Source organism: Teleopsis dalmanni, chromosome X (assembly GCF_002237135.1).
Source record: "Teleopsis dalmanni isolate 2A chromosome X, ASM223713v2, whole genome shotgun sequence".
NCBI lineage: Eukaryota > Metazoa > Arthropoda > Insecta > Diptera > Diopsidae > Teleopsis > Teleopsis dalmanni.
Window position 1 is genome coordinate 43,120,797 of NC_051848.1, and position 11,134 is coordinate 43,131,930.

Genomic DNA, 11,134 nt, shown 5'->3' on the forward strand with positions numbered 1-11,134 from the left:
ATAATAATCATTTCTTTGCTGATAACATATTACATATAATAGAAGTTTATATGTATGTCAATATGCAAAAATATTGTAGGTTAGTGATAAGTATTTATATAAAATTGTACACACTAAAAATAGAGTTCCATTATAATTACTTAAAAAAACTTCACTTTAAAAAAAATTGGGCTCGGACGCTTCTTCTATAGAAACTCGTCTTTTGATCTGTGTTCCTGCCATTATAATTACTTAAAACTCATTTAAAAAAAAATTGAATTAGACGCGGGCGCCTCTTCTATGAAAACTCGTCTTTTAATCTATGTCCCTGCCATCCATAGCAAAAGCTTAATTGATGACTAGTTTTTATGTCAGGTAAATAGAGAGGAAAATAGGTTCATACTTCCTTAGCAGTTAGGTCAAAAGCTACATCACAATAAACCGTGGACATGGGTTGATAATCGTATAAGTGGTTATGGAGTTATGACAGTGACAGCTCCAGTTAGTAGATATTTAAAGGCTTGGACACTAAAATACACAAATTCGGACTCTAAATGTAAAACCTCGTACTTGGTGTATGACTTATGATCATTTTTTATGACACGTAAATAGAGAGGCTAATAGGCTCATACGTCCATAACAGCCAAGTCAAGAGTTACATGGCACTACACCGTGGGAATGGACCGATAACCATGTAAGTAGTTATGGAGCCATGACAGTGACATAGCTCGAGTTAGCAGATAACTGGTGGTTTAGGCACTTAAATACACAAATTCAGACTCTAAATCACTTTTTATGACAAGTAAATAGAGACGTAAATAGGCTCATACTTCCTTAACAGGAAATCATAGAAGAATTATTGCAGAAATCTTGAATTATCCCAATATTAATGGAAAAATTGCTTTGTCTCTCATAATTCTCTTGTTTTACTCACATTTTCGATTGTAGCTGCTTTTAGTTCAAATAAGGATTGTGAACACACACTTAGGAATATAAAGGAATATAAACTTTTTGCGCAACGAAAAGCCCCGAATACCTATTCACACTACGCTCGTTTATGGCCATAAATAACTATTCCACCCTATAAAGTTGTAGCTATTGTACATATGATACTTATTTTCAAACTCTCTTAAAAGTTTCTGGGGTGAAATATCAGAGTCTTGCAGCATCCAGCATTAACAAGGCCCAAACATTATACGGAAATAAAAATGGATAACCCTGTATTACAATTATGTTATATTTTATAACATTATTTTAATGATTTGGCGTATTTTCGTTCTGAGAGCGTCTTAAAGTCTTTCTCTTAAGTCTCCTTTAATCCCTTCGTATACTTTCAATGTCCTAGTTCGAATTAAGCACAAGCAGTATTGTTAGCATGTCTAAGTTTTTGCCAATTTTGATGGAATATATCTTCCTAATTCAATAATAATAAACAGCGAACGATTTCGTCCGTCGCTTCTATATGGTTGTGTAGCGTTTAGCAAAGCTTTAAACACTACTATTCGCCAACTAGAAATTGCACAAAGTCAGGCTCTGAGAAGACTTTTCAAAGTAATATGGTACATTAGGACGAATGACATCCTCAGTTACTAAAAGATTGATCCCATCAAAAAATACATAAAGGATAGAGCACTGAAATTATTTGCGAAAACTGTCAGTCTGTCAGACTTACCAACACCGCGTTATCAAATCTCAGAATGGTTACAGGCTCCACGGGGAGGTATGTAGATCTGAAATCAATTATTGCGTAGTCTGATGAAGTGATGAACAATAATTCAGTCAAGGCGTAAAGAGGGGCTCAACTGCACTGGCTTAAATAGAAATAAATAAATAATATATAAATTTTATTTTTAAATAAAATTAGTAATTTATTTTTAAAGCATTGATGATGGAACGAAACGAACTTAATAGAAAATTATCTCAGTTTTCTCAGCAAAATATGTTCCAATTAATATCGATTTTTGTTGACAAAAGATTAAGATTGTCGAGGTAGATACTAACTTTAAAATTTATTTCAAATAATTAGTAAATTATAAACATAATTTGTCTTATTTTAAATTACTGTAGTTAAATGTGCAACGACTTAAAAGGTTCTTTCAAAAATAATTTCAATTGCGAAAGTCGACATAATTCATACCAGGCAGGCTAATGACCACACTACACTCAACCTATCTTAACATTATTTCTATGAACGACTTGGCTTCATGGCACTTTTATTTTCATTTAATTTAATTATAAATGTACTCGAAAAACAGAATTGATTAAAATATTAGATTTGTGCTCCGTTTTAAAGATAAAATTTAGTCAGCGAATAACTGATTTCTCGAGATAAAATACTTCCAGCGAAGCAATTTGAATCTAACTAATTCCACTCACACTGCTCCATGATATGCACGACTAAGTCTTTCTAGTTCTATTTGTCCATAAATCTTGTCTGTCATAACAGTTTTGTAAAGTATAGAATATACGTACTACCGGGGAATGATATTAGCCAATCGACTACGGACTGCGGACTGCGGAGTAATTCTTTTCAACTAAGCATTTGCGTAAGCAAATTGAGTCGATGGGGAGTGACCGCCTGCATTTTGCGGTAAGCCAGGGCTCACTTTAAACACGTGCTTAATATCAAACTTCATATTTACTTTACTTTAATTATTAATTAAATTACTAAGCCGCATAAAATAAAAGTTCTGAATTACAAATTAACTGCCTAATGAATATGGCAAGTAAGTGGTGACTGTGTGTTGTTGTTGGAATTCAGCGCTAATTAAGAAAAATAATTACTTGTTATTGTTAATGGACAGACCCAGACTGATTAAAACGATTAGTCGACGACTAAAATATGGTTTAAATGGAGATAAGAAGAAGTAGAATGTAAACTCGAAAAGTTTTAAGTAAAATTAGCAAACACACAGTCTAGTTAAGAGTACCCTATTCCTGCAATCGCTTCACTTAGCTCATTTTGACATGTAGAGTAATTAGATTTTAAGCCTTATGTATTAGTTTTGCTATCTCCCATTCAAGTGGAAATGGTATTTTATTAATCATCAGTGTGGCTGTCTTCTACTTCGATTTCAACTATTCTGAACAATAAGATTATACGCACTCTCGCTTGAACCTCAGAATATTTTTCCCATACACTATTTATTTGTCATTTATTATTGGTCCATAATTTATACACAACATCGTACAATGTATATAACATATATATTGATTTGAAGCCGGTACTTGTGTATATAAAATAAGTGATCATCAAAACATTCTCTCTTCATGTTCGTATGCTTTCTAATAAATTTACAGAGATAATAGCAGATTTCTAAAAATTCGAAATTTACTTCACTTTTCTAAATATCTGAACCGGTTGGAGATTTTGTAGTATTATTATTAATTTCTTGTAAATTCATATACAAATACACAATAAAACACAAAAAAACCAAATACAAACATTTTTTTCAACACACATAGTTGATATATATACTAACTATAATGATAGATGTGCCCTGAAAATATTCTCCACAATCGCAATAGACTCTTTTTCAGAATAAGTACACCTTCATATAGTCATAGAGTATAAAGAAATATAAAGCGCATTCCGTCTTCAAAATATCGTCTTCTACATGGATTGCGTACTCAGACGATATCTTTAAAATATGAAAGACTCTGGAACTTCACTTCCTGTAACTGTAAAACAGTATTTTCCAAGAGTTCTTCTTTCAAACGAATGGTAGAACATGGACTTCACATAAGACCTGAATGCATGTGCTTGGTTCACTGATTAAACAAAACTTAAAAATGGATAGTATGATGCTGGCATCTCAAGAACTCACATTCAACATATTTTTTTCAATGATAATTGCAGACAAAAGACGTGTAAAAAGTGTAAACTGTAATAGCACAGTTGCCTAAATATGTTAGGTGAAATGAATCACCTATCAGTAACGAATTTTATATATAATCGGATATTTAAGCAACTATAAAAATTTTTCAATCCTGGACCACTAAATCCAACTTAGTCTGGAGGTGCGAAAACCTCCATATACTATGAAAAAAATAAAACACATATGGATACCTGATCATTAGAGGCTTGACTGTAACATAACAACACACAGCTTGCTAAGGATGATAAGGATGTATAATTCCCTTCCCTTCAATTTGCTTGTCAAATTGAATTAGTACTTAGCAATAGAGAATAGAAACTATTTGACTAGATTTAACCAGAGAACTCAATCGAGTCAATAAAGAACGGACAGTTTTCTTAGTGTAAATAGAAGTAACTCGGATAAATCATTGTTTTTATAACTGGACATGTTTACTATTTTTTAACACCTTTCAAAGAAGAAACCAAAGGAAACCGATAACTACAGATTGTCTGAAATGCAGAATAAAACTACTATTCAACTTATCAACTCGTGCCAGGATGCGATCCCCATTAAACTTCCATTAAATCGAGTAAGTTCTGCGATCTAAGACCAGCAGACATTATTAGATTTGTGGACAGCAATGTTTTGCTCAGGTTAACTTAGAAAACACCTGCTAGCAATAAAACAATAGATCTCACAAGTCAGAGAGTACAAATGTCCTTTCTAATACCAATAATAATAAAGCCCACGGTTTCGTCAAGTCCAATATATTGTCATTTAAGATTATCAAAAAACGTAAACGTGGATTCTATGTTGATTGCTTAATAATTTTTGCACTTTTCATCAGATTTTATCAGTGACATTAAAAATCTGAGAGCTGTAGAGTAGGAGTAGAGTAGTTAGACGCAGGAAGGCTGAAAATTCGAAGTCGTGTGCATATTGACATATGTTATTAAGTGAACACATTGCTTTCCACAATTGGTGAAAAGTACTTCACGCTTTAATATTTAGTAAGGTGTTTAGACCCTTCGTCTTTAGCTATTTTGCTGTAGTAGAGTAGACTGTAGAACTCCTCTACGTTAATAATTGTAAGCTTATTGATTATAGTTAGGGCGTAGTTATTAGTACTTGCTTTCGCTTTAGCGTTTGCAGACCAAAAAAATAAACTTCGTTTTGAGTTTTTTCAATGGATGGGTCATGAGATATCATCTGAGTAACCCAAGTCAGAGTTTGACAAAAGCGAATTTATCGAAATAAAAGTTGAAACTCTAAAAAAATCAAGACGACTTTACTTCAAGTCAGAAAGCTTTTGAAATGTATGCAATCTATAGCTTCACGGTTGCTTAAGTACAGCGTCCAGATGAGTACTATGGGGTGAAGTGATGAAGGAAATATTTTTAATTATGTGGAATTAAAATTTTTTTAGAAATAATTCTTTTGAATTGTTAATATCGGATATACCATATATCTTGTGTCTCTATAATTTATAATGGATTGCATTTTTATTAAAATCTCCAGAGTTGTAAGGCATAAAGTGTTCGTCCAGCTTTGCGTTACTCAATCAAGCAATTTCCAAATAAAAAATCACAAATATTGAATTTTAATCAATTTTAACATTTTTATTTGTTTCTTAATGTGTCTCAAATCGTTTCGTGCTCTATTGCCATGCATTTTGCGATGCATTCTTAAAGCTGAGCGTTCCCACTTTTGCTTTCGATTCGCAAACTGGAAATAAACAATCCGACACATATTAGATAATTCAGCGAGTACCTGGGCGCATGTTGGTAAACTCCACAAATGTGTAAATCCGTTGTATCTTAAAATGTCGATTGGATTTTTGAATTACTCAGCAGATATCAATTGCTTACGAGACCAAACTATCGCACGCACTTTTGGAACTGCAACTCACAGCAAACTCACAGATACTGGAGTATCTACGCAGCGTCAAAAGTGCAGATCGCAGTAAAAAATTATTTACGGCATTCGTGTGGCACAGTTACAGTGCGAGTGTTGCAATCTGGCACTGAAAGCGAACGTTGCTGACGCATTGCAATTGCAATGAAAATGTGTCGCATGTGGAATTATTTTAGCCAACACATGCAATGATAACAATCCGCTTAAGACGAGCTGCCGGCCAAGTAGGCGTGTATCTGTCCATTACTTATGACTCGACTCTAATGCAACCACTAAAACCAGCATTTCAGCAAACGATGTAACAAGAGTATGAGACGTGCTGCAGTGGGCTATGTACTATGCACAACATGATATGCAATGTAAGCGGAGTTCCAATTTATTGATTGTCTCAAGTGTTTTGCATACCGAAACTTCATGAAATCTCATGAAATGAATCGAATTGCCCACATTTTAGATGTAGGGCGTGCTTGAGAAAAATGCACTGAAATGCACTAAAATGCATACAACAAACTGACAGTTTATGCACCTTTAAGGATTAGCGCTGCGAACCAAAATGGATGAATAAGTGCATGAATGAAGCAATAAAACACTCTTGGTAATACCGTAAACATTTCAAACTTTCCACCGCCGTATGAATTAATTAAAACCAAAGTGGGACTTCACACATTAACTTTCGTGTGAAACTTTGATTATGTCATTCCGATAGACTTCAAGATAGAAAATATTGTGCAAATTTCAAATTTGCAACCATTCACAAATTACGAATTACTCGTAAAAAGTCAAAAACAAGAATATCTGCATCACATTTTTCATATGAATATTAAACATACAAACTTATTCGAATATGTTGACCAATAATGCGATTAAGTTAAAAAGAAATATTATCTTATCTTTATTGGAATGCTCTGAGTAAAAATTATAGCTCCATTACATATAATAAATACAAGATTAATTAATCTATAAAGTATTTTGTCCAATTAAGCAGCAGAACTTCTGACTTTAAAACAGACTTTCCTGTTCCGGTTTGAATTTCTTTACTTTTAATCAGGACTAAATCGGAACCTTTCAATCTAAAACAATCTGCGGATCAATAAAATATTCCATATATTTTGCAAGAGCCTAGAAGATAGCTAATACGAGTATTTTCTCAAAAACTGATATCGGTCCGATAGCCGATATCAACACGATTTTTAGGAAACCTTAATCTAAGCCAATAAGCTTAAATTATAGAAAAATGATTTTACAGACATAAACTAGATTTAGGTATTTTGTTCAAAAAAATAATATCGCTGCTCCCAATGGCGGGATCCGGTGATTGAGAAACTTTAATCTAAACCACTAAGTTTGAATTATGGAAAAATGATTTCATAGATATAAACTTTTAACTTCATTGGAATATTGCACCCAAAAAAGGCGCTTTACATATAGTTTCAATCCGTTGAACTTGTGTTTCTAAATAAAGCTGTAGTTTATAAGCTCGTTCTAATTTAAGGCACGGAAAGTGCTTTGGTTAGTGTTACTTAAGAAATAAAAAAAGTGATAGAAAACTTAGAACTTCAGCATTAAAAGTTTATGCAGCCTTGGCTGCTAGTGGAAAAACAGTCGTCATATGCGAAAACCTCGTTATTATAAATTTGATAGGCACGAGCTCTAAGCCTGGTACTTGCAGTCCAAACTAATTATATACGGCCTATAAACTGATTAAAAAGAAATACTTAGTACTTGGCAATACTCGAAACAGCGCTATATGTGCAGCCAAATTTCAATCAATTAAAATAAATTTTTGTTCTTGTCTTTTCTTGGCTATTCGAATCCATCTAACTTTTAAATAGTTTCTTTTCGTCATAAAGATGCGTCAAGAAACAGACAAGAAACAATTAACATTAATAAACTAGATTTATTATATCTTTATTATATTAAAGTTATTTCACAGATGCACATTAGGTTTATTAGATCTGAACCCATCTGAACAAAGTGAGAGAAAAATATTAACCTCTTTCTATTATTATTTTTTTTTTGTTATCTTTTTCCTTTTCCTTCCTTTTTTCCTTTAATTTTTTTATAATAGTACATACTTTAGCTTTATATTTGCCTACTTCCAATCTAAAACTGATCTGACAAATAATGAGAGAAATTCTTATGGGCTCTGAGGCCAGTATTGACAGACACTACTTGGTATTTTATTTCTTTTTATATTTTCTGCTTTCTATTTCTTCTTCAGTTCTTAATTTTTATATAATCGTATATTATATATTAGATTTTTTTGTTTGATTTGATATTTACCTATTATGTTAACCAAAAGGATCTGACAATTTATGAGAGAAACTCTTATGGGCTGAGGCGGTTATTGATAGACATTAATTTTCATTTTATTTATTTTTTTTCTCTTTTTTTATGTTTTTAAATATTCATTTTTTGTTTTTTTTTCTTTCTTTAGTTAATAATTTTTTATAGTTGCATATCATATATATTTCTTTTATTATTAATTGTTACTTCTGAAGACAGGTGACACGAAGTTATGGCCATATATCAACTTTCTATGTTTTGTTCTGTATAAATTTGAATAATAATTAAAAATGCAAATAATAAATCTAAATTCTAATGAAATAGAACTACAACTACTAATAATACTACAATTAATACTACAATTTAATCTGCAATCAGTTGACGTGGCCGATTGATTAAAGTCAACTGGAAATCCAAATTTAGTATCTAGTATCTTAAGTCGGTTTGCTATTATTGAATATAATTTAAATAGAAATTGTGCAATGCCGACGCAACTTAAACTCGAATTTGTTATTTGCATAGTTTATAATAAATCAATTTTAAATTACCTTCAGGTCCAGTTTTTGCATGGGCAAGGAACCGCGGGGAAATACATATATAACACAATAAATTCATGCAAATTAACGCAAATAACCACCACGAGCTCAGCTCATCAATTCATGCTTGAGTCGCCTCACTCGAATCAACTTGAATCAACTTGAATTTAATGCTCTTAATTAACTTAAATATTGATTTTAATCTCCTAATAAGCAACGAGTTAAGCCCCAAATTGCACTCTAACCCCGATTTGCAGACAACTTTGAATGGGATTAACGCATAAACATAAATGAAATCGACATTATAAAACACGTCTGCAATCAAAAATTTTATTTCCAAAAAAAAATTAAATAATATTTAAAAAAAATAATAATTATATGTTGCAACAAATGATTTTAATCCGTTAATTTTATTTTTTATCTATTTTTCAGATGTTCCCTCAAGTCTTCGCTTTGATTATTTCAACTATAATTATGCTTAATATGCAACAAACGTTTGTGGCTGGTGCAGGTTACCATTATGAACGGCCAGCAGCTTCACTTCCAGCTGGAAGAACAGAGCATGTGTTTGGTCCAATACCCACAATTCAGCCTTTACCACCGATACCGGCCTTGCCTCCGCTGCCAACTGCACGCTCTAAATTTCCACTACAACCACAAACCCTATTATTTCACACAGCACAACCGACTATAGCACCACGACAGTCCTTAGGAACATTGTTTATACCACCAACTGCGCCCGCTACATTCACTGTAACTAATGCACAACAACCGCAAGCTTTCGTTGGTTTTATACCACCAACAGCATCTGCTACATTTGGTTCCGGTGTTGGAGTAGCTGCTGGTGCACCACCCACAGCACCACCTTTACGCATACCATTTGGCAAGCAAGCGGTCATTCATTTGCCAACCGCCGACGAAAGAGACTTCTATGTCGTTAACGGACGTCAGTTGAAGCAATATGCGGTAATTGAGATAATTGACAATGATATTGAGCAATCGGTACAACCGTTCCTATCAGGTCCTACCTATGACTTGAATCGTGCACGTATTGGCGCTTCTGGAACTGGCGCTCTATCGCCACTGCCAAGCACACAAGGACTTCAAATCGGGTCTCGATCTAGCGCCTTACTCGTAGAGCAGCAGCGGGTAGAACAACCGACACAATCTGTTGACGATCCTATCACCCTAGGCTCTGGTGGTCTTGGCTATGTGCGCTTACCCAATGGTAATGTTTATTTAGGTTCCGGTTCATTGGGCTACATCAGTGCACAGCAACGCTCACGGTTCGTAATGGATGCACGTACTCGCACCGGTGCCAATGCGCCTAGTCCACTGCATTTCGGTCACGGTGCATTGGGCGGCACAAGTAATGTTTTTCGATTTAAATAAAAAAAAATCCATTGTATAAATAAAATTTATTTTTAAACAAATAACAAATACTCGTACTTGCTACATGTCTTTATATTTTGTACAATATTTTCATTTAATTTTCTTACGGATTATTTTAAGTGTAATTTCGGTTCAAAGCTGCGTTAATAAACGAAATTCTTCATAACAATTTTTTTCTGTGTTTTATTTGCAATTTTTGTTATTTAAAAAAATAAAAGGTTAAAGTATCTCTGAACTGTTGCACATTTAAAATGTATTTTAATATATTTATATTATTTATTTAATAATAAGTTAAGTCAGAGTTAATTCCTATCAGTCAGTGATTATCGGAAGTATCTGCTCCATGAGCAGACCTTATCCCGTCTTTGATGCCCAACACGAATTTTGATCAAATTTAGTAGCTTTATAATGATATATTAATCTTCTGAAAGCTAATCTTGTAAAAGTTTGGAACGGACAATATTTCAACGCCCTACGAGTTCTCATACGCTATAATCGATATCATTTTTAACATGATAGTCCTACTATGCTACTCTACTCTTTTTGAATTACGTGTTTTTAGTATTTCAAGGTCTGTAAATACGCTTTTTCTGTCACCAATGGAAACATTAACATTAGTTTTGCTGCTATTACGGTAAGTATTTTTACTATTTGGCCTAGTAAAAATGTTTAGAATTGATCCATAGCATAACACATAACAATGGATTGATCCATTGGTGTTTTATAATACATATGTCATTTATTTTTTCTCTCGCTGAGTTGTGGCGAATTTGAAATTCGTCTATTGGGGAAAAAGACGTATATACCTTTTTCTAAAATCTTTCCATTATATGTGAATACCTGAACGATGTCACCATTATTTAATGTCTACACTGCACATCGATAGGTGAATAGGTATAATTAAGATTTGGGACATGTGCTAAGATTTTGGACAAGGTTTTGGGCATGTGAATTTTTTAATTACATGACATGAATTTTGATTTAAAGGACTTCAAGTTTGTAAAATAGACGCTTTTAGGTACTTGTGTCGATGTGCTTTCCGTAGCAGAGTCCATCACAACACCCAACCAAATGTAACACCATAAAGTGAGTTTTTATGGATTTACAATCTTAAATGCGACAATCTTGTTTGTTGATATTCACAAAATGAATAACACTTTATATCTT

The 11,134-nt window shown here is 33.1% G+C and overlaps 1 protein-coding gene across 1 annotated transcript; it reads left to right on the top strand.

Moving 5' to 3' along the window:
• Positions 1 to 8,990: 8,990 nt before the first annotated feature.
• LOC119689220 lies at positions 8,991 to 10,125 on the top strand. The gene has a single exon (XM_038104000.1). It carries the CDS (start codon positions 9,008 to 9,010, stop codon positions 9,965 to 9,967), a length of 960 nt encoding a protein of 319 aa, XP_037959928.1. The 5' UTR covers positions 8,991 to 9,007; the 3' UTR covers positions 9,968 to 10,125.
• The last annotated feature ends 1,009 nt before the right edge of the window (positions 10,126 to 11,134 follow it).